Source organism: Neomonachus schauinslandi, chromosome 7 (genome assembly GCF_002201575.2).
Source record: "Neomonachus schauinslandi chromosome 7, ASM220157v2, whole genome shotgun sequence".
Lineage (NCBI taxonomy): Eukaryota > Metazoa > Chordata > Mammalia > Carnivora > Phocidae > Neomonachus > Neomonachus schauinslandi.
The window spans coordinates 6,333,705-6,360,372 of record NC_058409.1 but is presented as its reverse complement, the minus strand read 5'-3'; the positions used below and the strand labels follow the sequence as shown (position 1 = coordinate 6,360,372).

General features: G+C 49.9%; 2 protein-coding genes across 5 annotated transcripts in view; one reads left to right on the top strand and one right to left on the bottom strand.

Moving 5' to 3' along the window:
* RASGEF1C (RasGEF domain family member 1C) overlaps positions 1-26,668 on the top strand; it is an 838,438-nt gene that overhangs the window by 145,736 nt on the left and 666,034 nt on the right. The gene's annotated exons all lie outside the window — the stretch shown is intronic.
* LOC110580263 (H-2 class I histocompatibility antigen, Q10 alpha chain-like) lies at positions 370-14,454 on the bottom strand. Of its 4 annotated transcripts, XM_021689916.2 has the most exons (9): positions 14,222-14,424; positions 11,040-11,147; positions 5,406-5,666; positions 4,114-4,389; positions 1,680-1,955; positions 1,456-1,566; positions 1,081-1,113; positions 771-839; positions 370-430 (listed from the first exon to the last, which is right to left on the bottom strand). In XM_021689916.2, exons 1-8 carry the CDS (start codon positions 14,268-14,270, stop codon positions 790-792), a joined length of 1,164 nt encoding a protein of 387 aa, XP_021545591.1. In that variant the 5' UTR covers positions 14,271-14,424; the 3' UTR covers positions 370-430; positions 771-789. The 4 variants fall into 4 exon arrangements, with proteins under 4 accessions (XP_021545591.1, XP_021545590.1, XP_021545593.1 ...); XM_021689915.1 differs by lacking the exon at positions 370-430 and having other exon boundaries at positions 571-839; positions 14,222-14,454; XM_021689918.2 differs by lacking the exon at positions 370-430 and having other exon boundaries at positions 571-839; positions 1,845-1,955.

The following is a 26,668-nucleotide window of genomic DNA, read 5'->3' as shown; positions in this document are numbered from 1 at the left end:
GGACAGGATGGAAAATTCTGACCATATCATTTCCCATCCTTCAGCTCCCCTCAGCTAACAGGCCCCTGGGCAGCCGTCCCTCTGAACTTGTCCTCATCCACAGAAAGATACCACCCCCACACAGACCCTCACCCCCTCACACCACACACCTCCTCATACACCCTCACCCCCTACACACCTGCACATACATCATGGACCCCCTCCCCCTCATGCTCCCAGAACCACACACCCTCACCACCCCCAACACTTTAATCACCTTTACAAAAAAAAATATACGTACACACAAGAACACACTTATACAAAGAGGCAGGCATTTGGACACTTCTTCCAGATGCCAGCAGATGGGGTCAGGATGCTGCCCCCATAACTCCTTGACTGTTGTTCTGGTTCTTCCCTAACTGTCCAGAGCCTCCATTTTCATGTTGGGGAACTGGAGGTGAGAATAACATCACCAAACTTACAGAGTACCTGAGGGACTTAAGCAGGGTTTACACTGAACATGAAAGTATTCTGCAAATTGTCAAGCGTGAGCCGAGGAATTATTACCGCCCACCCCCCCCACCCCCCAAACAGAAGACAATTCGAGTTTCAAAAGGACTTCAGGAAGATGGTGAAAGCTAGCTTAGTGGCACAGACTGCTTGTAACGAGGCTCATGGTGCCGTGGAGGGCTCCTTTTGGGGGTAGGGAGGGCCCTTCCCAGCCGGGTCACCACGGCCAGCCAGCTAGCACCCTGGAGGCCCCCAAACACCCCACAAAACACCTCGTTGACCTGTGACTGTGCACTTGTGTCAGCAGAGCAGCTGAGCAGCCTCCACTCTCACTGCAGGGTCCTCTCCACCTGTAGGGAGGAGGTAGGGAGGTGACCTGGCCTGCTCCCCAGCCCTCCCCCAAAGTCAGTGGTGGCTCCCTACCCCCTCCACCTGGCTCCTGGATGGCGGGAGGGAGCGAGGGATGGGGCCATGCTGGAGACAGACAGCGCTCACCCACCACCCTGCCTCCATCTTTGGTTCTCAGGCATCTTAGCCTTGCTTGGGAGCACCTGGGGCTTCCTCTCCCCAACCCGCCCATCCCACAATCACCTGGGGCTTTTTGGCAAGATTCCTGATTCCTGGCTGTGGGGATAAAAAGAACACAAAACCAGAGATTAGGTGGGTGGTAGGCAGAGGTGGGGTCCTGGGTCCCCACCTTCCATTCCCTCTCCCCCTCTGGGGCCTTTCCAAGGTCAGACCTAGGGGTCTTCCCTGGCTGTGGGATCCGCAGGGTCCTCAGGACGATATATGGCTATGGGGTGGGGATGCTTGGGCTTTTCCATAGATGGGGGACAGGGGCTCAAGAGTAGTTGCTGCTCCCCAGGAGGGAATCGTTCTGGCGGAAGGATGGGAGCAGAGCATTTCTCCCTACAGGGCTTGGCCAGCTGTGAGGGCCTCCCACCCCTGTTTTTCTTCCCTGCCTACCTTGAGAGTACTGCTTGATGAAGATCAACACTCCAGCCACTGGCAGGAAAGTGATGGTGAGGATGGTGGAGATAACCACAGCACTGGTTATCCACGGATGAGAGGGTGCTTCTGCGGAAGGCAGAGAAAAGGGGGCACCAGCCTCAGGCCATGGGACTATCTCTGGGTCCCCTGGCACCCTCCCCTGCTCCTCCTCGTCCTCTCTGCCAAACCCAGCTCCTCACCCCAGGCCACAGTGAGAATATGGTTCAGGCCAGAGTGCTGCACATGGCAAGTGTACCGGTCCTCCATCCCGGCTGGCACCCGCACCGCCGCCCACATCTGGTAGGTGCCATCTCCACTGGGGCGTGTCTCCACATACTCAGTCTCTAGAACCAGCTCCTCCTCACCCAGCCACCAGCTCAGTGAGATGTCCCGTGGGTAGAAGCCCCGGGCCCAGCATTTCAGTGTGATGCCCCCATCCTGGGCTGTGTGTCTTGTCACCTGCACTGTGGGCGGCTCTGCAGAGAGAGGTTGAGGGAGGAAGGCTGGTGAGAGGCTGCTCTCTGCCCATTTCCTTGTGTTTGATCCTGGGCTCCCCTAGCATCTTCCAGGGTGGAGGACAGGGAGGAGATGGAGACAAGGTCTCTCTCCAGGTAAGGCATTCAACCAATGTTTGAGGAAGGGATGACCCATTGCCAACCATCCCAAAGGGGCACAATCCTGTGACTTCCTGCCCCCAATCTCCAGGGAGGTCCTGGGTGGGACTGCTGGGTCCTATGTTGACAACCCCCTCCTTCCCACAGAAACCCTATGGTTTTTGTTTTGTTTTGTTTTTAAGATTTTATTTATTTATTTGACAGAGAGAGACATAGCGAGAGAGGGAACACAAGCAGGGGGAGTGGGAGAGGGAGAAGCAGGCTTCCCGCTGAGCAGGGAGCCCGATGCGGGGCTCGATCCCAGGACCCTGGGATCATGACCTGAGCCGAAGGCAGACGCTTAATGACTGAGCCACCCAGGTGCCCTGAAACCCTATGGTTTTCTCAGAGACTTTACATACGTCCCCCATGACTTCTTGCACATGGTAGGTGCCTAATGAGGTTGAGTGAAGGCAAGAATAATGGTTCTTCCCTCACTTTGGAAGGAGGTGGTCACGAGTATAGCTCTGGAATCAGACAGCCTGGAATTAAAGCCTAGCCTGACTCCTGTCCACAATCCCCCAGTCACTCAGGGCCTGATGGGGATTCTTTGTTCTTTTCTCTCAGGGTTGTCCCAAATGACATCATCCAGGTGTGACAGTTCATTTTATGTGTCAACTTTACTGGGCCACATGGTGCCTAGCCATTTGGTCAGTCACTATTCTGGGTGAGATTCACATTTGAATCAGTAGATGCAGTAAAGCAGATTGCTCTCCCCAATGTGAGTGGGCCCCATGCAATCACTTGAGGATCAGAACAGGACAAAAAGTCCCAGTCTTAAGAGGGAACTCCTCTGCCTGATCTCTTGCAGCTGGGGCATCAGTCTTTTCCTGTCTATGGACTCAAACGGAAACATTGGCTCTCCTGGGTCTCCAGCTTGCCAACTGCAAATCTTGGAACTCCCGATCCTCCACAGTCACGCGAGCTAATTCCTTAAATATGTCTCTTTCTCTCTCTCTCTCTCCACATCCTGTTGGTTCTGTTTCTGTGGAGATTTCTGACTAATCCACCAGGTGATAGGTGTATAATATCTCCTGGTGCTGGATGAGAGCTCAACATTCATTTAAGACACCAGTATGGTGCTTCTGGGAGGCAGGGGCTATTGTGACCATCCCTGTAATAATGACAAGGACACTGAGGCACAGAAAGGGCAAGTGACTTGCCCAAGGTCCACAGCCAGCAAGTCCTGGAGCCAGGATGTAGATCTGGAGGCTAGGCTCCAGTGCCTGAGCTCTGACCCATCACACTCTGCTCTCATAAACACATCTCTTGATGTTATTTGCCCTGCTTTCCCTTCAAGGAATGTCCTCCCCCATTGCCTCAGCTGATTCACATCCTGCCACTCAATCACCAGACGTCCATGGTGTGTTGGGTGCTCTGACCAGCCCGACCCACTAGCAGCCAGCGAGACCTCTGCCGCAGCACCCCCAAGCACCCACCTTCCCTAGTGTCCATTCCAGCTCTTGTATTTCCAGCCCTGCTGGCTGGAGTCAGGAGAAGTATAGGATCCACCTAGAATCTGAGGAGCATGTTTAGCATGAGGGGTGTGTGGGGGCAGAGGGGCAAAGGGCCTCAGCTTCCCTGGCAGTCCCCAGTAGTCCAGGGACTGGCCTAGTGAGGGATGCTATCCCCTGGGGCCTGAGGTCCATTTCTGAAGGAGAATCACAGGATGTTAAACCCCCAGAGGGCCTTATGAGCCACCTAGTTTAACCTACTCTGTGGATGAATAAAATGAGGTGAAGAATCAGGGCCTCATTTACCAAGACCACAGTGTGGTGCACCTCACCTGGAATGAGGGCCCGAGGTCGAGGCTTCTGTCCTGCTCTACATGAGGAAGCCCTTGGCTAGTCGGCCTTCTTTCTGGGGCTCAGTGGGCTTATCTGAGCCAGGGGAACACAGTCTGCCTCCTCACCGCCCCTCCCCCCAGACTCTTGAGCACGGGAGTGTGGGCCCCTCTGTGTGGCCACAGGCTGCACCTTACCTTTCCGGGTGAGGCTCTGGCCTCCCAGCTCCAGGTACCTGCACAGGGAAATGAGGCAGAGGCCTTCCAGGTAGGCCTTGTCATACTCAGCATAGCAGCGCTCCATCTCCCACCAGCTCTTGGTCCGCATGGCTGCAGGTTTGGCTGACACCCAGCTCAGAGTCTCCAGGTCCAGGGACAGGTGGTCCTGCCCGTCAAAGCCAAACTGCCAGAAGCTGCTGGTAGAGCCGTCCTCCCTGATCTCACAGCCGAACATCCGCTGAGTGCTGTGCATGCCTGTGCATGTGGGCGAGAAGGCTGCAGTTTGCATGGGCTATGGGGTGGATCCCTGAGAGCCGGAGAGAAGCCCAGCACCCTTGGGTGTCTCCGAAGGGTGGGGGGGCAGGGTGGCGGCATTTAAAAAAACAAATGCTCCCCGGGTAATTGTCATGAGCAGCCAGGGCTGAGAAGCCTGTTGGGCCTCTCACGGGAGGACACTTGAGTTCATAACTAGAGACATCAGAAGAACTCAGCTACTTATGGATGGAAGAGGTCCTCATGGTAAGACTGGGCAAAATCAGAGATGTGAAAGACACGTTCAGATGTGAGCCTGGCTCCTAGCACAGCGACTGGGGGCTGGGGGCGCTTATCCTGGGGCCCCTGGGCTAATGTGCAGCTCTCCCCAGTCTCGGGCTTTTATACCTACGGGATTTTATACCTACGTTTGGGTTTCCAGGCCCAGAGTGGGAAAGGGCTGTGAACAGGTGGTGTGTTCATGCAGCACTGGCAGCAGCCAGCAGGGGGCGTGAGCTTGTCCGCGGTGAGAGACGGAAGCTGGGGCCTGAGGGAAATGCTCCTCTTCCTCCTTGGCATTGGGTAGAGCAGAGGTCCTCAGCTAGGTTCTCTCTCCCACCCTGAGCTGTCTGCCTCGTTCAGGTTCATCTGGCTTCCCTCCCTGCATGGCAGAGTTGGTGTCTGAGAGCCTGGGGGTGGGTGTGAGGGAGGGAAAAGCCTCTGCCAGTCTGCTGGAGTCTGGAACCCTGGGTAGCTGAAGCAGAGGTGTTGTGGGGCCCGAGCTACTGCGGATGCTTGCTGTGCTGGCCCCATGGGCTGGCTACTGAAGCCACAACAAATTCTGCGGGCCCCTGCTTGGCTGTGGGGATAGAGCTATGCACCAGGAGCATGCCTTGCACCCTCTTCCGGGCTCAGTAGGGTGGCCTCTGTCCCCTAATGGAAGGGCATGGCTGCCTAGAGGGTCTGCATGCAGAGTGTGAAGGAAGGAAGAGGTGGGGCAGCAGGAGCCTCTGACGCACCACTGCTCTGGTTGTGGTAGCCCATCACGGTCCACGTCTCCACCTGCTGCACCTTTGCCCAGGCTCTCTGCTTCTGGGTCTCTGTCTCCCAGTACTGGGCGCCCACGGTTGCCATCCACGGGGCCTGGGGCTTGGCCCTGTCCACACGACTGTCGTAATGGATGAAGGGCTGGTTGTCCACGTAGCCTATAGCCAGGAACTGGGGAAGGCCCGGGCCTGGCTCTGACAGGGCCAAGTAGTGGTAGTGGAGAGAGTGTGTCCCTGTGAAGACACAAAATAGTCAGGCTCACGTGCCAGGATTGGCACCGTGGGCTGGTGTGACTGATGGGGACGGCGGTGGAAACCTATCCAGAGTATTTGCCATCAGTAAGAGCAAGAACTGGGGATTTCAGTTAAAAATATAAGGGCATCCAAATAGTTTAAATAAAGAATCAGTCAATCAATCAGTCAAACATCAAGGCCAAAGTTCATGTGCTAAGACTTGTGGGCTTTATCTCTATTTCTAGGAAGTTTTCCACCCCCATTCCCCGCCCCGCCCCCACTCAGGGTTTACTTACTTATACTTTACACTCTTCTCTGTAAGTGTGATTATCTGGTTTCCCATCTCACAATTAAAAGGGTATGATAAAAAAAATTGGTTGTTTGGCAGTTTAATTTTTGTGGAATTATTCATTCTCCAGAGATACCTGATAAAGCGGGGCCATCATTCCTAGCTTGAACCATTGCTGCCAAGTTGGTGGCATCTTGACTCCATTCCCCGCTCCCTCCTGTTCCTACACCAGACATTGCTAGTCATCTCTTCTCTTTAAGTCCAAATGCTGCCTCAAGGTTTGTTCTCCACCATCTCTAGAAGCACCAGCTTATCCACTCAACTTGGTGCTGGAGATGAAATCTATTTAGCAGCTTGCCCTGACTCCAGCTATGAAAACAAGTGCTGTACCTTTAAAAAACCTACCCCACCTTTCTCAGAGGCTCACCCACAGCTCACTCCTTCATTTTCTTTCTTTCTTTCTCTCTTTCTTTCTTCATTTTTTCCAAATAGGCTCCACACTGTGGAGCCCAGTGCTGGGCTTGAACTCATGATTCTGAGATCAAGACCTGAGCTGAATTCAGGGGTCTGATGCTTAACCGATTGAGCACCCAGGGGCCCCTCCCTTACTTCATTTTTTTTTTTAAAAAGGTTTTGCTCGGGGCCCCTGGGTGGCTCAGTTGGTTAAGTGCTGCCTTCGGCTCAGGTCATGATTCCGGAGTCCAGGATCGAGCCCCACGTCACGCTCCCTGCTCAGCAGGGAGTCTGATTCTCCCTCTGCCCCTCACCCTGCTTGTGCTCTCTCATTCTCTCTCAAATAAATAAACAAAATAAAAAAGGTTTTACTCAAATGCTACTTTCTCAGCGAAGCCTTCCTTGCCCACTCTGTTAAATATTTACGTTCCCAGCACTCCCCCTAGTGTTTTCTCTAGAGCATTACCACCATATAGAGAATACGCACTTTACCTGTTTCTCTTTTTTAGGATTTTCTTGTTAGAGAGAGAGAGAGCACAAGCAGGGGGAGCTGCAGGCAGAGGGAGAAGTAGGCTCCTGGCTGAACAAGGAGCCCGATGCGGGACTCGATCCCAGGATGCTGACACTGGGATCGTGACCTGAGCCAAAGGCAGATGCTTAACCCACTGAGCCATCCAGGTGTCCCTACCTGTTTCTCTTGTTAATAGTCTGTCTCTCCCCTGTAATGTCAGTTCCCCAAGGGCAGAGATTCTTGTAAGGATCCTTCTTTCCCAGCCTAGAACAGCTTCTGGCACACAGTGGATGCTCAACATTTGAATATTCAAATGTGAAAGGACTCAAGCGCATCTCCACCCTCACAGCTCCATTTAAGCTCCCTTGCAGCCACAGCAAACTGACCCGGCCCTTTGTACCTGCAGTTCCTTCTGCCCCAGGCTGCTCCCTCTCTTCTCTCAGCCAATGTCCCTCATCCCTCAGGTTGCAGCTCAGGTGTCCCTTCCTCCAAGAAGCCCTCCTGCTTCCACCCTGACATCCCTCAGAGCAGTCTCTGTGCTCCCTGTGAAACTGTGGGCTCCATGGGGCGGGCAATACATCGGACTGTGTCACCACTGTTTCCACAGGTCTTGGGGAGAAAAAACGTCATGCTTGGCACACAGTGGATACCGCCGGCATTTATCGAGTTGGACAAAAAACAAGAGCATGAAAGGCAAGGATGATGATCACAGCTGTCATTTTTGGAGAGTAACTGCTCTGTGCCCTGCACCAGTCTAACTGCTTTTCATTCATTATCTCAGTTGGTCCTTAGTATAAACCTAAGACGTTGGTGTGATTGGCCCCATCCCACAGATGAGGGAACTGAGAAGCCCAGGGAGGGCGAGTACAGTACCCAAAGCCATGCACTAGAAAGAGAGGAGCCCAGATTCTCTCCCCAGAGCCTGCTTTTTCTAAGCTTAGGAAAAGGACGAGGAGCTCTCTTCTTGCACTGGTGACACCTTACATGAGGTGAGAGGGATCAATGTTGAAAGTGAGTGAAGGGCTGACATCAGGCCTGGGCTGGTGTGGGCCTCTGGGGAAATGACGGACTCTCAGGGTGCTGTTTCCTTGCAAACCACTGAGTTAAGATTATTGGGGGTGCTCCTGGGCTGGGAGTTGTGAGTAGGCATGTAGACCTTGAAAGGAACAGAGGCTATGGCTTCTCTACGCTAAGGTGACCAACCACCTGTTCCTTGGCTCCTATCTGCAGCAGCTGTCTGTCCTGGGTGTGAGGGAGGGCAAAGAGCCTGTGTCCTTGGGTAGTTGCCTCCTGGGTGGTGGAGAAGCCATGCACGTTGTATGTTCTGTCCTGTCTCCTCCTCAGCTAAGGGCGTACAGTGTGGTAGGCTGAATTCTGGGCCCCTAACATATCCCTGGAGCCTATGAATGTTACCTTATATGGTAACAGGGATTTTGTAGATGTGATTAAATTAAGGATCTTGAGATGGGGAGATTATCCTGGATTGTCTAGGCAGGCCCTGAATGTGTCATTATGAAAGGGGACAGAGGGACACTCCATGACTACCAGAGAAGGGGATGGGAAGATGGAACAAAGAAAGAGGCAGAAGGCGCCACGAGCCAAGGAATGCAGCTCTAGAAGCTGGAAAAGGCAAAGAAATGGGTTCTTCCTGAGAGCCCCTGTAGGGAACTGTCCCGCGGCACCTTAGTTTCAGCCCAGAGAAGCCCATTTTGGACTTCTGACCTCCAGAACTCTAAGAGAATAAAAGTATGCCGTCCTTAAGCTACCAAGTTGTGGTCCCCTTGTTACAGCAGCTATAGAGAACAAATACACATACTATGAGACCAAAGTCTGTTGTGTCTTGTGAGTTCAGAGGACAGTTCAAACCCAGGAGCCCTGGAGGTCCTGCTATCCTGAAACAGAGAGAAGGATGCACAGTCCGGGAAGAAGGATGTCCTCCGAAAGCTGTGCTTCAATGGCCAGTTACTTCTGGTTAAAAATGAAGGGAAGTCTATCCATGTCTTATTTTGTAAAGTTACAAAATAGTTCTAAAGCACTTAGGTGCTGGGCCCTGTCCTAAGCACTTTATGAAATTTTGGCTCTGTTAACCCTCATAACAATTTTACCGGGCAGGTATTATTGTGCCCATCTATGACCAGTGGGGAAACTGAGCCCCAAAGAGGCAAAATCACCTGCCAAGTAGCGGAAAGCAGGGCCAGACCCGGATTCTCAAGATGTCCCCTGGCCTGCACCTGCCCTTTAGTGAACCCACGAAGGGCTGACACTATATGGCTGGCTGGGGACACACGAGCAGCCCTCTCCCCATGGCATCTCCCTACTCTCTGCCCTCCACAGACACCACCCTGGACACGGTTTCAATGGGCTCAGCTCTGCCCAGCCTTGCCCATATGGCCAGGCGGGGCCCTCCCTGTGGCCCCATTCAGCAAGTACTTTCTGAGCACCTGCTGTTTATCTGGCCCTCTCGGAGGCCCTGAGGATGCTGGGAAAGCAGAAGAGCTACAAGTGCCTGCTCTTAGGAAGCTTCCATGAATGTAGGATAAGCAAGATAAATGAATAAAATGTACGACAGGCTGACAAGCAATAAGTTCGGAGGGGAAAAAAAAACAAAGCAGAGACATACAAAGTATTAGGGGTGGGGTTTAAAATTTTAGATAGAATGGACGGGGAAGCCCCCCTCCCCAAGGAAACTCCTGAATGAAGACCTAAAGGAGCCAGCTGTGTAAAGGTCTAGGAGAGAGCATTCCGGGTCTGCAGAAGGGAAAGCCAGTGGAAAGGTCCTGGGGCAGTAGTATTCTTCTGGTGTTCTGAGGCTTTTGCAATAACATGGGAGAAACATAAAATGGTGGTGTGACTCAGTAGCTGTAGGTGATAGCAGTAGGGGGTGAAAGAAGGGGTTGAATCCCAAATCCTTCCTAGGCTTGTCCAGATGGTGCCTGGAATGGCCTGGATACAGCCTCTGGGCTACCCCTCCCTGCCATGGGAGCTCTGGTTTCTGGCATCAGCTCTGCCTTGGACTTTTTCACCCATGGTCTACAGCCTGGCATCTGGTGCCCATCCTGGGAGTTGGAACTATTCAAAGACAAGTTCATGACTGTGGCCCCGTCATTCAGCTGGCTTCCAGCTACTGCCTCCCACATACCCAGTGAGGGGCCACCATCCCTGAAAATCCCACTGCTGTCTACTCTGCCTACTAGACAGTCCTGGGAGCCCAGCCTGCTCTCTGTGGGGGCTCACAGGCTGCCCACACTTGTCTTTTTGCTCCAGGAGGACAGTTTGAGCTGGGACTAGATTCCTCCTTGCTAACTGGATCCAGGAGGGATCCTCATGCCTGGGGCTCCAGCCCAGAGTGAGGAATCATCAGGCTACCTCTGTAGTTTTGGAGGAAACACCCCTGCCAGCCTGCGGTCAGTGCCAGGCATGGTGAGACCACAGCAGGAGGAAGTGGGGGCCATATGGCAGATGTCCCAGAGGAATCTGCTCATGCTGTGACATGGCCTAAGTGGCCACATGCCCTTTGCTGCCTCAGGCCCCGTCATCAGCCACCCTTTCTTCCCTCACTGCTGCGTCCTGGTCACTGGGCCACATCGCCAGCCCCGCAAAAAGGGGCAGTCCTGCCCTCTTATGCACAGCCTCCCTCTTTCTCTGCCTGGTGGGAGAGGGAGGTGCCCCACCCCTTTCCTACAATCCATGTGGCATTGCCACTGTCTAGCTGTGTGGCCTTGTTCCACAGCTCCAGGCTTTGATTTCTTCATCTGTAGGTGAGGGCACTTGCTTGACCTGGTCCACAGTGCTGGAGCATTCAGCGAGGTAATAAACATAAAGAAGTGTAGGCATGAGGGAAGGGTTCTGCAGACATCATTTGCTTAGCCTATCTGGAAGGGAGAGGTGGGCACGGGGAAAAGAGAGCTGGAGCGTGTGTGTTGGGGGGGTGAGGGTGGGGAAAGATACTTGAGTGAAGAAGCCCCCTGGGGCACCCTCCAGAGGGTCTGGTCTCTGTGTCCTCCACCTGAGCAAAGGCAGTCTACCAGATTCCCAGACTGTGGAGGTGCCCTCCTGCATGCTGGGGGCTCCTGGCCTCTGCCATCTTGCCCCCTTTTTCAGCAGGTAGGCAGTGCCTTACCTCCAGGCCATGGCTTGTTTTCTAACTTCAGGTCGGCTAGTTCTGCCATCACCACCTTCGCTAAGGAAGCCGGGCTATCGGCCACCACAGGCAGCCCCCAGGGACTCTCTGCAAAGGGGAAATGGAAAAGGGAAATATGAATCCCAAGGCATAAATACCCTACACATCCTTGTCTCTGCTTAGAGGGATGGTATGAGATGACAAAGAGAGGCATATTGGAAGGGAAGAGGGACGTGGGAGCCCTCTCTCAGGATTGCCTGGAAACTTCTTTAGCACGGAGGTGTAAAACCAACAGCGCTGAGTTCTGGGTCTTGGTGCCAGAGCTTTAGAAATATTGATTCATGGCATTTTTACTGCATTCCTGTGAGGTAGGCCCTGACTCTTCCCACTTAAGAGGGAAGCCAGGACTGGGTTGCCTCTCCCTCTGCCAGAGGTTCTCCAGCTCCAGCCCCTCCTGGCAGCTTTGACACTTCTGCTATTGATAAATTTAGTTGGTCTGGAGGAAAGAGGAGAGGACACTAGCAGGCATTGAAACCTCCCAGGTGATGCTCATATGCTACCAGGTGGAGAACCCATACCCTCTTGGTTCTGCCTGGTCCTGCCCAGCTCTGTCCACTTGCTCAGCTGTGCCCTTGCAATATTACCCACTTGGCAAACAGCTGTTGAGCACCTACTACTAGCCAGGCACTGAGCCACGTGGGGGTGTATGTGGGGACAGAGATAAACCAAGATGGTCATGGGCCTGAAAAAGCTCAGGTCTGACAGGGAGGATGCAACTGAACAAATAAATAAGTAGGTCCAATAAGGTGAGTGGGGCTGATGAGTGCTGTGGTGCAGGAAGTCCCAGGCATCAGAAACACACCGGGGTGGGAAGGTGTTGGGGTCAGGGGCCTTATAGGCTGAAACCTGAAGGGGACCTCACCAGCTGTAAGTTACGAGGCAGTGGGGTGGGTAAGGAGGGAAGAACATTCTAAGCTAGTGAATCTAGTGTGGTTCCAGGATCAGCTGCATCAGCATCACCTGGGAACTTGCTAGAAATGCAAATTCGCAGGACCCAACCTAGCCCTACTGAATCCGAAGCTCTGGGGGTGGGGTCCAGCTTTCTGTAGTTCAACAAGTCCTCTGGGTGATTCTAAAGTTTGAGCCACTTCAAACTTCCCTGCTGCAGCACTCATGATATCTGCCCCATGAAAGCCACTTCCTCACTCCCTAGCTTCTGAAGGGAAAGCCTGGCATCCAGGAGTATTGTGAGGGGCCTGCCCCAAACCCCTGGCTACCTCCCCTCCATGTGCCATCTCTCTCCTGCAGTTGGGTACATCCCAGGGTTATCTCTCCACTCCTTCCCTCCTCCTTGGCTTGGGGTCCCCACTCCCTAGGTCAGCCCCAGCCATTCCCTCCATAAGGAGACAGGGCCTATGTGCAAACACCCATGACTATCCCGCCACACAGAATTGGAATCACCTGTATGCCCCTATATTATGCCCAGGGAGGGTTGGGGGGACTGTATGAATCTGAAAACCAATACAGTCTTGGCCCAGAGACACAGTGGCCCATGCCCCATGGGGTCCTGTCCCAAGGACCAAACTCTCCCCCAATCTTTCCAGACATCCAAGGTGATTCTCCTTCAAATGTTTTCCATGGGGCGCTGAGGGCTGAATCCTCCTGAAGGTCCATCCTGTTGACTTCAGGAGCCTCAATTTGGAGGGAAAAAAAGAACCTCTTTACTTTCACTAAGGCTGAAATTTAGCCTTTCTCCTATGGTGAAGGCAACAAAGCTCAGCAGGATTAGCAGAACCCCTGCTTTGGATTTGGACAGAAGCCACAAGTGCTTTTGTGGTGACAGTTGGTGCAGACACCTGGACATATGCTTTATTCTAATTCCCAATTCTGGGAATTGTTGCTATTTGGTGCATTATTTAATGTGTTAACTTAGAAGCACACATACTACATCTCACACATTTATATTTCTAGTTAAAAAGTTTTAGTAGCTTTATAGAAACGTAACTAGATTCCTTTGTAATCCTATGTATTTCTATTTATGTTTGTTTATTTAGAGAGCACGCTAGCGCGGGAGGGGCAGAGAGAGAGCGAGAGTGAGAATCTTAAGCAGGCTCCACCTCACACTCAGCGGGGAGCCTTACGCGGGGGCTCCACCTCATGACCTGAACCGAAATCAAGAGTCCGAAGCTTAACCCACTGAACAACCCAGACGCCCCCCTCCCCCCAAATGTATTTCATTTGTTGCATTAAAAACATTCTGAGACCGGGTCCAAGGCATAAAAAAGGTTAAGAACTCCGACTTTAGATCCTGCCAGGAAGCGTCCTCTCCGCGCCCTAGTTTAAATCTGTAAATAGTAAATCGAGGATTGTTCTGTGAGTTGAAATGGCTTCTTGTATGTGAAGCACTTAGAACAGCTTGGAGCGAGGGTGACCAGCCACTGTTAACTGCTGTGACGGTGGACACTTCCGCATGTGTGCTAAGTGTTCCGGCATCTGTGTGGCCGGGAGGGGCGGTGCCCCATGGCAGCGGGCGGGGGGAATCCAGGAGGAGGTCAGGCTCAGGTACCAATGCCAGAAGAATTAAAACTGGGAAAGAATGGAAATTCCGGGCCAGGTCAGAGAAATCCTCGTTGCACCTCCTCCCCCAACACCCACGGTAACTCGGGAGAGCCTCGCCACGCCTCCAGGGACGCCCACCATGAAGGGCGAGCGCTGCCCGAGCTAGCTGGCAGGGGACGCGCCAGCCCTCTCAGATTTCTGCCCCCACAGAGCTTCCCTAAGGACCTTCCTGGAGGACCCAGCCCCAGGAACCGAGCGGCGTCCTACGGAGGGGGGGCCACGGGGACCCCGAGGAGCTACGGCATCGGCTGCGTCCAGGCCGGGGTCACCGCCAGCTCTCCGCGTCCCGCCGGCTTCCCGCAGGACTCTAAGCCAGATCCGGGCCACAGTGGAGGCCGCAAACGGGGGCTCTAACCCAGGGCTCAACGCCACCTGCGGTCCTGGGTCTGCTCCCCAGCTCACCATCCCCGGTCCCCAAACCCGGAAGTGGCCTCCGATCGCTCCCTGCCTCCCTTAGCCCCAACCACGCGCTGGCGGGCGGCCCCTGGGGTTCTACCCCAGGGCCCCCCCCCCCCCCCCCCCCCCCCCCCCGGCCCCCGCCCCCGGCCTCTCCGCCCAGTCACCTGCCGCGAGCTTCGGCACTAGACGCAACAGCTGCAGGAACAGCAGCATTGTCCGCAGCGGCGTCCAGGCGCGCGCGCTCCCGAGGACCCGCGAGCCCGGGTCAGCCAGCCTGGCGCGCAGCCCCCGGGCGTCGATTTAGCAGGAGTCGGTCCTCAGCTGTGGGGCGGGTGGCCTGGAGCTAACCCCGGAGAGCCGGCGCTCAGCGTCGGGAAGGCGGAGCATCTGCGACCTCAGGCGGCTCCGCTCGGCTCCGGCTCCGCCCTGCCCCGCCCCTCCCCATCCCGCCCGGCTCGGGCTCCCGCTCGGGCTCTGGCTCCCAAACGCCATCGTCAGCCCCCACCCCACAGCTCCCAGATGTCCCCCTTGCTGGGTCTCTGAAGTAGAACCCCCCCAAATTACATATGTGTATGAAAAGCAATCTTGTTGGTAATTGTCAAATATAGCTTATAGGGTACTTCACTCCCTCATGAAATGAGACCCAGAGGTGGAGCTAATGTTACTGTCGTTTGGAAACTTAGGGTGTCTGCAACAACTATCATGTGATTCGAAAACACCTGTGGTGGGGCGCCTGGGTGGCTCAGTCGTTAAGTGTCTGCCTTCGGCTCAGGTCATTCCCAGGGTCCTGGAATCGAGCCCCGCCTGGGGCTCCCTGCTTCGCAGGAAGCCTGCTTCTCCCTCCCCCACTCCCCCTGCTTGTGTTCCCTCTGTCGCTGTGTCTCTCTCTGTCAAATAAATAAATAAAATCTTTAAAAAAAAAAAAAAAAGAAAACTCCTGTGGTTTCCACTGAGGACAAAAGCACAAGTCTTGCTAATACTGCTGAGCTTTGCTACCTCCATTCATTAGGGGAAGAATGGCTAAATTTAATAAATAAAATAAATATTTAAAAAATAAATTTATTTTTCCCGTCCAGGTTCACAGACCCCCTGAATTCTCACCAGGGACCCTCATGTTTTGGATAATAGTTTTCACCTGGGTGGTTTCTGATATTTGAAAACTGACGGGGAAGGGGGCGCCTGGGTGGCTCAGTCGTTAAGCGTCGGCCTTCGGCTCAGGTCATGATCCCAGAGTCCTGGGATCCAGCCCCGCATCGGGCTCCCTGCTCCGCGGGAAGCCTGCTTCTCCCTCTCCCACTCCCCCTGCTTGTGTTCTTGCTCTCGCGCGCTCTCTCTCTCTCTGTCAAATAAATAAATCTTAAAAAAAAAAAAAAAATTCATGGGGAGGACTTTGGTGGCCCTTACTGGGGTGGGCTGGGGGAGCTCCTCACCTGTCAGGGGCGGGGCCAAGAATGCCAGAAGTCTAGCCCTACCGGGTCTTGAAGCCAAGATGCCCATGGTGTCTTGCCAGGCCTTCACCAAAGAAGAAGCCCAATTGTAATGATCTGCGTCGAGAGCTCATTTGTCGCGTTTTAATATTGTCAAAGGAACACTCGGAGAGGATAGAGCAGAGTTGCAAGGAAGGTGGGCATCAAAAAGTCTGGTTAATCAAATAAAAATATTTAAGGGAAAAAAACCTGTAAAATTAATGTTTGCATTATGATACGATTGTTATAGTCACAATGGTTGTGACATGTCTGCAGATTAGCATTGCAAAAATCAAGGAGAAAGTTATTTTTCTAGGCAATCCAGGTTTATTTTGGGGGCCAAACCAAATAGAGAAACCTGGTTAGTCTTGGTTTGTTTCAAGGTATAAAGCAGGATGATCAACTTGTCCCAGTTTTAGCACTGAAAGTTCTGCATCCTGGGGCCCCCTCAGTCCTGGACAAACCAGGACAGTTGGCTGTGGGGAATGATGGGCCTCGTCATAAGGACACAGGCAAATAGCGTTTTTGCTTTCACAGTAGACGCTGAATCTTCCAGGAAGGCGGCTATGCTGCAGATGGAAGGGAGGTGGTAGTTCATACTGTCGGCTACTTTGCTGAGAGTGGCTTACTTCCTACAGCACCGTGTCCTTCCCACAGCTGAGTTCTGGATTGCCCACAGCACGCTTGATCAGTGGCATTTGTAGCTGTTGTATTTATAGACGTTTTGCATATCCATTCAAGTGCCTGATTAATCATGTTTTCTATATAGTCAAGCCAAACATTTACATATTGAGACATATGTTATGACTGTATTATGATTTAATTGTGAATACTTTTTGTTACAATTAGGGCATTATATTCATTTTAATTTTTAATTCTGTGGGTGTGTAGGTTAAATTATCTTTGGAGTTCCCTTAAGGACAGGAAAAGATGTTACAAAACCTTTGTGATAAGGAGAGCTTTTCTGGTGGGGCTCAAATACACACCCACACCCACCACAGGTGAAACTTGCACCCTGAGCAGGAAGAAGAACCAGGTAGTGGAAAGTCTCTCAGAGGTGGTGACAGTTGACCCCAGTCCTGACAGAAAGGGTAAGGAAGATGAAGGTAGGATGAAAAGCAGTTTTGGGGGGCGCCTGGGTGGCTCAGTTAGTTAAGCGGCCAACTCTTGATTTCAGCTCAGGTCATGATATTAGGGTCCTGGGACTGAGCCCTGTATTGGGCTCTACGCTCAGCGCCAAGTCTGCTTGAGGATTTCTCTCTCCTTCTCCCTCTGCCCCTCTCTCCTACCCCCCACCCCCCCCCACTCATGTACTCTCTCCCTAAAATAAATCAATCTTAGAAAAGACAAGCAGTTTGGGGGAGGTAAATACAGCTATACCTCAAGGCCAGCAGAGAGGTGTGTGGTGAACTGAGCTGCTGGGGAAAGAGAAGGCCATGCGTCTGAGCAGGTTGTCAAAGCCCTACCCCAGGAGGCCAGCCTCGCGAAGCATCTTCATCGATAGGGCTTTCTGAGAGGTCTGGGGACCCGGCCAGGCATCCTGCTGTGCACTCACTGCTTCCTCTAGGGTAGGCAGCGGCTCTGGAGCTGCTCCTGGGCCCCTCCTGCTTGCCTGGTTAGAGTCCTAGCCCAGAGACACAGTGACCCACTCCCCTGGCGTCTCTTTTCCAGGGACGTTGTCCAAACTTCCCCCTATCCCTGGCTCCACTCTCTCCACTGACCTCTTGCCCAGGCATTCAGGGTGATTCTCCTTCAAGTTTTTTCCCACAAGGAGCTGAGGGCTGAATCCTCCTGTAGGTGCACCTGACACTTTTAGATCCCAGATCCCACCCTGTGGTGTAGCTCACCTTTCAGGACTGAGGGCCCAGGCACTGGAGCAGAATCCTAGGCTTACTCCTAGCAGGGTGGGGAGGCTCATCATCAAAGTCAAGTTGTTAAAATCAGTTACCTTATAGCTCAAACAGTAAGCTAAAAACAAGTCCATTAATAAGATAACCAACAATTCTAAAGTTAGCAATAAAGGCAGGGACAACAATAATTAGTTTTACAGAGTGTACTGGGCCAGGATTTCTGTGGGTGAAGCCTTTCATAGGCTTCTGCAGCACCTGCCAGTCTCTGCTGAGAGACACGGATTCTCTGAGACCTCTTTTGATTGTCCAAACCCCTTGTTGAAGGAAGAAAGCACCACTCAGAAGCTGAGATGGAAAGCTGAATCTATTTGGTGCTTAAGCACTGGAGAGCTTGTAAGACACAGTCTCTTTGAGCAAAGCAGAAGTGACCTGATGTAGGGTTTTGGGAAGCACGGTGTCAGGGATTGCGGGATTTTCAGAGTCGAGAGTGTTTACATCCAGTGGTGGCTGATGTGTATCTGTTGCTGATGAGCTGACTTTCAGAAGTGTGGTCACTGGGGCAAATCTTCGCTGATGGATGATCACACAGCTTGAAAACAGGTTCTGGGGGTTCCATGTGGGAGTTACAAATTCTCATCCTTCACAACGTTTGGCTAAGGTGTCATCTACCAATAATAGACTCCTTGGCTAATGTCTTCACTCCTGTGGCCTGAGAGCTTCGAGAGAAGGAAGAAGCATGGAAGATGGCAAATAGGACACATTTCTCTTAGGTAGTGTCTGCTGGCTCCAGGGAGTGAGGTGCTGTCTACATTTGCCCAAGAGCAGGAAGAAACCACAAAATGCTTTGGGCTAGAGCCCTTGCCCTCTCTCATGCCTCTCTCACCCCAGGGTCTACTTAGCCACCTTTAGAGAAGGATGAGGCGGAGAAGAAATACTAAAGGTTGTCCAGGTCCACAAGTCAGGAGGGATGCTGGAGGATGGGTGGGGTGGAAGGAGAGAAAGGAGTGGAAGTGGATGAGGGCTCCTGGCTGGTGAGGATGTAAAGCTAAAGTGACCTCGTGCTTGATGGCAGCAAGCCATCCCAGGATAGCAAGGGAACATGGCTGGGACCCTCCAACCCTGATGGGACACACAGCCTTGTAAAGCTCACGGACCTCTTGGAAGGGCCAACTCCACATCGAAGGGCAAGCCTGAGTTAGCACTCCTGCCCCCATGATGGCCTGGCCACCTCTATTACAGGGCTGCCCCTCAACACCTATGTTTGGAGGAAGGCACTTCTCTCTGACCCTCCAGAGAGGATGGGGGCTAGGGGGAAGGGAGGGACAGGAGGACTCCGAAACTGTGGGCAGCCTTGCCTGAGCGTCTGCAGCCCAGGAAAATCATCCTGTGCTCCTGTGACCCCAAACAGTGACTCTACCTGGCTGCTCCATGATGCAGCCCACACTGGTTTCCCACAATGTGGGGGAGAGGATGGGCAGCTGGTATGGAGATGAGAAGAAGAAAGAAATAGGAGTGTTTCCGGCTCATGTGGGGAGGCTCACAGGGCACTGTGCAAGAGGACTATGGTCATTGACCATCTGTAGTAGGAGGTCACTCCCCTGCAAGAAGGACCCTGCCCCTCCTCCTCTTTGGTAGAGCCCTCCTTCGCATACATTTCAAAGCACCCCAATACAACAGGTGGAAAAAGAGGACAAATAGACAGAAGGACAGGAGTATAGGGAGGATTAAAGGAATAGGACAGGAGGGTGAAGTGGACGGAATGACAGGAGGACAGAAAGGCAGGTAGATGAGGTGGACAGGAGGACAAGAATGACAGGTGACAAAGAAGACAGAGGACAGGAAGACAGAATAATGAAGAGGATGGGAAGATGAGGAGGATGAGGTGGACAGAATGACAGGAGGACAGAAGGACAGGTGGATGATGAGGACAGGCAGACGAGGAGGATGAGGACAGGAGGACAGGTGGTGGAGGAGGACCGGAGGAAGCGAGAGGAAAGGAGAATGAGTGACCCACTGCTAGCCAGCAGCTAAAAGGAAGTGGTTCTGATAAGGAAAATCTGTGTCCTAAGATGGCCGACCGAGCCAGCGAGAGAGTCCCGGTCCTTGCCCCGGGGCCCTTCTGGGTTCTTCTCCCTGCCCCGCCTCGCGCACTCGCGGAAAGTGCCAAGTATGTGGAAGTAGAAGCGTATAAATTGCCCCCTTTGTTTGTGCTCGGGGCTCAGACCTTTGGACACCACTCTCTTCTTAGCCCACCAGCATTAAATAAACCTCTTATCCTCCAAGATCTCCGAGTGCCACTTGGTTCTTCCATTGGGCTATCCAGTCCAGGTTCCGTAACAGTCCCACAGAGACTCCAATAAGGGCAGGAGGACAGGGTAGTGATTTCTCCCTCAGAACCTAGTCCTTACCACAGAAGGTATTATCAGGCAGATGGCTGACCATGTGGTCAGGCTCTGGGACAACCTAGAGTCCTTCTGAAGGGAAGGAGACTCGGCCTTATGGAGATCTGTCCAACCAGTCCAGGAAGGGTGCCTTCTGACCACCCCTGGGACCCCGCAAGGAGCCCCTACATGTGAGAAAGCAGACAGGACCAGTGGTCCTGCAGATATGCTATTTTCAAGATTTGGCTGTTTGCTTTTCTGAGCAAACTTACTTTTTCCACCTCTGGTATTTCCTACATGTGAAAATTAGCTCTGGAGTTCACTTTTGCTTTCTGTTTTCTAATAATTATTGTCATTGAAGGAGACTGATTTTGTTGTTGTTATTTACTCAGATGCTATTTATAACATTCTTGTCCCTGGAAGAGCTGAGGCCAGAACCTGGGATGTTTCCCAAGAGAAAGAAAGAAAATTGATTCTAACCAGGTCTCCTGAGTTCTGTGGCTCCAGGGGATTTAGGAATCCTCTGAAAGTGTCAAATGTTGCATGTGTGCTTTCTTGGAAGGGGGCGGGGGGATGTCGTTGGTTAAAAATTTAACAATATTCTCAAAATGTATTTGACCAAGAAAAGGTGACAACTGGCTCAGAAAGATGCTGCCCTAAATCCTCTCAAATGAAACAATTCTGGGATCCCATGGATAAAGGCGAGAAAAGAGAGGACGGAAGTGAGAGGAGGTGGGTAGAAACAGACAAAGACTGGGAGGAGAGAGAGAATTAGGGACAAGGTAGGCACTGTGACTCAGCATCCCTCAGGACAGGCAGAGGTAAAACCCTGCTGTTAATCTCAGGCTTCTGGGACCAACTGGTGTCTTAGGTCCAAACCCCCGCCTCCACGTGGGGACAGCAGTGAGTAAAAAATCAGCCCTGGGACCAAGGATTGGCCCAGTGGGAACCACGTTGTCCAATGAAAGGCAAAAGCCAAACTGATCATGCATCATCAGTTACCAGACAGATCAGGCCTAATAACTACATTCCTGAAATGTGAACACATCCTCAGTTCTCCGGTTGGATTGGTCCTAACAATTTAGAAAAAAGAGAGTCTGTTAAGTTTGTTAATTTACTCATTTGTGGGACTATTTATTTGGTTAGCTGCAGTTAGTCTACCAAGTACGTGAGCAATAAATGAACTTTTGCTTTTTCTGGTATACAGCCGTCTGACAACTCCAGCGTCCTGGAACTCCACTTCTCTCCCCCAACATTCGCTTGGTGCTGGAGTATTTGTTTTTATCCCTTCTGTGAGAAAACGATATCTGTGGATGCTGGAAAGGGGATAGGAATGCAGAAATGGGGTTTTAGGGGCACCATCGAAGCATTAATGGGGACCATTGGTTTCTGGGAGGAGGCCAAGAAAGGGCTAGATTGTCCCAAGGTGGAGCTTTCAGAGTGGCAGATGTGTGTGTGTGTGTGTGTGTGTGCGTATGTGTAGGATATCTGAAGATGGATCAACTGCCTTCAGGTGGAGGAATGGTCCCACGTGGGGGCTAAACGTGTTGTGATGGGGAAAATCAGGCTCAGGTCAATGAGCATCATGTGGTTCCAAGGGTGTTTAAAGGTCCGGGTGGAAGTGGGGGTACAGCACCCCAGCATCAGGGGGATGTGTGTCCATGCATGTGGGGAAGCACAGCTCTGATGGCTTCCAGCTGGAGGATAGCCGTACAGCACCAAGAACCACCTGAACGTGAGGGTGCACTGGCGGGTCAGGAGAGGGGAGGGACAGGGAGCCTAGCAGCAAGAACCCCCAGGTTCTTGCCTGCCTTGTGCTGCAATCCCAGATCCCTCCTCCTTCTTCTTTCTTTTCTTTCACTTCTTCCCACTCTCCACCCTGGGCTACGGAGAGGTTCCTACAAGGCCTGGGTGTGCCACCAGGCAGATCTATCTCAGCTCCTCCACTGTCGCTCACTTCTAGTAGGTGCGTCTGGTGTCTGGAGGCTCCTCCTAGGCCATGTCTCCATGGACTCTGGATCTTGGGTCAGCCCTTTCCTGACTAGTAGTCATCCAAGCATGACGTTTTGAGGGAAGGAGCCAAGAGTTCAGGCTTTAAAATGGTTTCTTCTGCGTCTTGGTGAGTGTGTGCTCGTGTGTGTAGTCACCTGTGCTGATGGGGTTAAGGTGAGCAGACTGGAGGGGCTGTACCCTGGAGTTTTACCCACCTCCAACTCTCATAAGCTGGAAAATAGGGGGCTTGATGAGGAGAAACCTCTTCCAGACCCAGACTGATTTCTAGTCCTTGGCCCCTATTAAAGCTGTGGCCCACGCTCCGGATTAAAGGAGGGGTGGGGAGTCAGAGCTGGCCGCTCGAATAACCAAACATCATTCATTATAGTTTCAGTGTAGATGGAAACAAACGCAAAGTACATCTGCGGGGGCTGGCTGCATATGTGATGATACATTATGATTATAGGTAGAATATTACTTGTTATGAAAAAATGAGAATTCTCTGTATGTATGAACATGGAAAGATCTCCATCTATTGTGAGAATGGGTGTCTATTATGCTACTTCTTCTGGGGAAAAATAAGAATGCATATTTATTTTCTTGTATATGCATAAGGACACTATAGAAAACACGTGGACAACAAATTAAAGCCATCATATATAGAGACTTACACCATATTCACAGATCAGAAGCTTCACTATTGGAGCTTGTCAGTTCTCCCCAATTATTCTTTAAAAAAATCCTTAAATTTTATTTTTTCACTCTTTTTGAGTATAGTTGACAGATAATGCTTTTTGATTTCAGGTGTACAACTTAGTGATTTGACAAGTTTATAAATTACGCTAGGTTTCTCATAAGCTACTATCTGTTCCCACACATTGCTATTATGATATCACTGAGTATATTTCTTATGCTGTGTTTTTTATTCCTGTGACTTACTCATTTCATAACTAGAAACCAGTATCTTTCACTCCCCTTCACCCATTTTGTTCAGCCTCCTACCCCCTTCCCCTCTGGTAACCATCAGTTTGTTCTATGTGTTTATAGGTTCGATTCTGCTTTTTATTTTTCATTTTTTTAAGACTCCAATTAGGAGTGAAATCCTATGATATGTGTCTTTCTCAGTCTGACTTACTTCACTTAGCATAATACCATCTAGGTCCATCCATGTTGTCTCAAATAGTTAATTCTCCTCAGTTATTCTATGGATTCAATTCAATACCAATGGAAACCCCAGCAGGATTTATTTATTTATTTACTTATTAATTATTATTATTTACTTATTTATATTTATTTGTTTTTAATTTCAAGTTTTTATTTAAATTCCAGTTAGTTAACATACAGTGTAATATCAGTTAACATACAGCGTAATATGGTTTCAGTATCAGCAGAATTTAGTGATTCATCACTTACATATAACACTTGGTGCTTATCGTAACAAGTGCCCTCCTTAATGCCCATTCCCCATTTAGCCCATCCCCCCCGCCCACCTCCCCTCCAGCAACCCTTTGTTTGTTCTCTTTAATTAAGGATCCATTTTATGGTTTGCCTCTCTCTCTTTTTTTCTCCTCATGTTCATCAGTTTCGTTTCTTATATTCCACACATGAGTGAAATCATATGGTATTTATTTATTATTTTAAAATTGAGGTGAAATTCACGTAGCATAAAATTTACCTTTTTAAAATGACCAATTTGGTGGCATTTAGTACATTCACAATGTTATGCAACCTCTATCTAGTTCCAAACATTTTCACTGGAAATGAACATTTGGAAAGTGTTCCAGAATTATTTTCATCACCTGAAAAGGAAACTCTGTAGCCATTAAGCGGTTGCTCCTTGGTTTGTGGCAGCCTCACCCCAATCCCTGCCTACTTCTGTCTTCACGTGGCTGCCTTCCTGTGTCTCTTCTCTTTCTATAAGGACACCAGTTATGGAATTCAGTACATCAGCAAAGACCCAGTCTCCAAATAAGGTTACATTCACAGGCACTGGGGGTTAGTTAAGGCTTCAGCATGTCTTTTGGGGGACACTGTTCAACCCATTCTGCCACCAATATGCATTCTGTCTCTGGATTTACCTATTCTGGGTATGAGATTTTGCATCATAAATACTAATTAGGAAGTTACCGCTCATTCCAGAATGAAAAGCCACTGTATTTTGAACTCCTAATTTGCTCCAATAGACTTTTCTTTTTTTTTTTTAAGATTTTATTTATTCATTTGAGAGACAGACAGACAGACAGACAGAGCACAAGCAGGGGGAGAGGCAGAGGCAGAGGGAGAAGCAGGCTCCCCGCTGAGCTGGGAGCCCGATGTGGGGCTTGATCCCAGGACCCTGAGATCATGACCTGAGCTGAAGGCAGATGCCCAACCGTCTGAGCCACCCAGGCGCCCCATGGACTTTTCTTTTATAACAAGTCCTCCCACCTTCCCCCTTTTCTCTATAAAACAGTATTCCTCTCCTTTGTTCTCCAGACTTGCCTATGGTTTTGCCATAGCTTGCTTGTCCTGAATTGTAATTCTTTGCTATTCCCCAATAACCCATTTTTTGCTGATAAAATAACTGACGGTTTTATTTTTAACGTTAACAGCTCTTTAGTAAGTCAAGTCCTATTCCTGTTCCATCTCTTCATTCTACTCCTCTCTCAAACAATGCTATTTGTCTGCTTTGACATGTACCATTAAATTCATTTGCATCTTTGGTAAGTCTGTGTTGTAGTTTGTGTTTTTATGTTAAATTTACACAACTAGTACAATTCTCTGGAACAGGTTCTTTTTTTACTTTTTCCACAGCATTGTATCTGTCTATGTCCATTTTGCCTTGAGCACAATGGGAACAGAGAGTTACAAAATAGAGTTACAATTGCTAGGGGGTCCCAAAATGGAGCCAGGAGGTCATTAGAAAAACAGAGCTTATGCACTTCCACACCCATATGGAAATTGAATTCTCACACCTGAGCCTTAACCACATAACCACATCCTGCAACATTTCTGTATATGAGATAGCTCAAACTTTCTCAGCATCAATCGCAGTTCTTTCAACAACAGTTTATATAATCTTGCAGTTTTGGCCTTTATAACCCCTAATTTCTCTCCCAAGTTCAATTCCTCGTGAATCTGTCTCCTGAATTGCAACTCCTAAGACCCCAAATAAATGCATTGCTGGTTTTTACAGCCTCAGTCTGAAATTTGTTAGCAATACCTACATGGTATTTCACGGTGGCTCTTTCTGCATCATCTCTCCTCACACATGGCCTCACCTTCCTCATCTTTGATACTCATGGAGGAGTGCCCCATGTTTGTTTTAATTTCCATTTTTCCTCATGACACTTGATTTTGAGCAACATTTCATATATCTATAGGCCTTTCAGGTTTCTCCTTGTGTGGATTGTCTCTTCATAGTCTTTATTTTTCCATAGTGCTTCCTGTTCATTTCTTCTCAATTTGTAGAATATGTTCTGTCCATTGACAGTTGTTTTAAATATCTTTTTCTCAGGTGCAATAAAAGAAGGAAATTTGGAACATGAAAAATGAAGAAAGAACAGCAGAAAAAGTGAACTATGAGGAGATATAAAAACTATCCTCTTCCTGAGCTTTCTAAATTGTGTTAGATGCTTAAAGCAAAATTTTTGTCTGATATGATTCTCAGTGTATGTAGAGGAAATATTTAAGACAATTTTAGTCTAAAGTGGGGGGTGGGCGGTAAAGGGGCCCAAATGGAAGTAAAGCTTCTATACTTAAAAAAATATATCTTTTTCTTACCTGGCCTCTTCCGTTGTGTATATGATGACTGTCATTGAAGAGAAACCTTCAGTTTTGATGTCATCAAAGCCAACCATTTTCTACTTAGGTTTTTGCTTTAGGGATTAAAAAAAATCATCTATTTTATTTTTTCATAAAACTTTACTTTTGTAGATAATTGTAGATTCACATATAGTTTTAAAAAATATTTAATTCAAGTATAATTAGCACGCTGTGTTATATTAGTTTCAAGTGTACAATATAATGATTCAGCAATTCTATACATTTCTCAGTGATCATTAAGATAAGTGTACTTTTTTTTTTAAAGATTTTATTTATTTATTTGAGAGAGAGAGAATGAGAGAGAGCACATGAGAGTGGGGAGGGTCAGAGGGAGAAGCGGACTCCCTGCCGAGCAGGGAGCCCGATGTGGGACTCGATCCCGGGGCTCCAGGATCGTGACCTGAGCCGAAGGCAGTCGCTTAACCAACTGAGCCACCCAGGCACCCCAAGATAAGTGTACTTTTAATCCCCTTTATCTATTTCATCCATTCCCCCATCCAGCTGCACTCTGGCAACCACCAGTGTGTTCTCTATATTTAAGAGTCTGTTTTTTCATTTGTCTCTTTTATTCTATGTTCTTTCATTTCTTAAGTTCTGCATATGAGTGAAATCATATGGTATTTGTGTTTCTCTGAGTGACTTATTTCACTTAGCATAATACTCTCCAGCTCCATCCACATCATTGCAAATAGCAAGATTCCATTCTTTTTGATGGCTGATTGTGTATATATATATATATATATATACCACCTCTTTATCCATTTATCAGTTGGTGGACATTTGGGCTCTTTCCATTGTTTGACTCTTGTTGCTATAAACATCAGCTACATGTATCCCTTCAAATCTGTATTTTAGTATCCTTTGGGTAAATACCTAGTAGTCCCTATGCAGTAATTTTCATCTCCATAACTTTTTTATTTTATAACTAGAAGTTTGTACCTCTTAATCCACTTCACCTATTTCACCTATTACCACCTCCCCTCTGGCAATCACCAGTTTCTTCTCTGTATTTGAGAATCTTTATGTTTGTTTTGTTTTTTAGATTCCTCTCTGAGTGAAGTCATATGGTATTTGTCTTTCTCTGACTTATTCTACTTAGAATAATACCCTCTAGGTCT

Coding starts and splice junctions, on each gene's coding strand:
- LOC110580263 (XM_021689915.1), bottom strand. CDS start 14,270: ATGCTGCTGTTCCTGCAGCTGTTGCGTCTAGTGCCGAAGCTCGCGGCA. Junction 5,667..11,039: donor AAACAAGCCATGGCCTGGAG/GTAAGGCACTGC, acceptor GTGTCTTCACAG/GGACACACTCTCTCCACTAC. Junction 840..1,080: donor ATCTTGCCAAAAAGCCCCAG/GTGATTGTGGGA, acceptor TCCTCCCTACAG/GTGGAGAGGACCCTGCAGTG.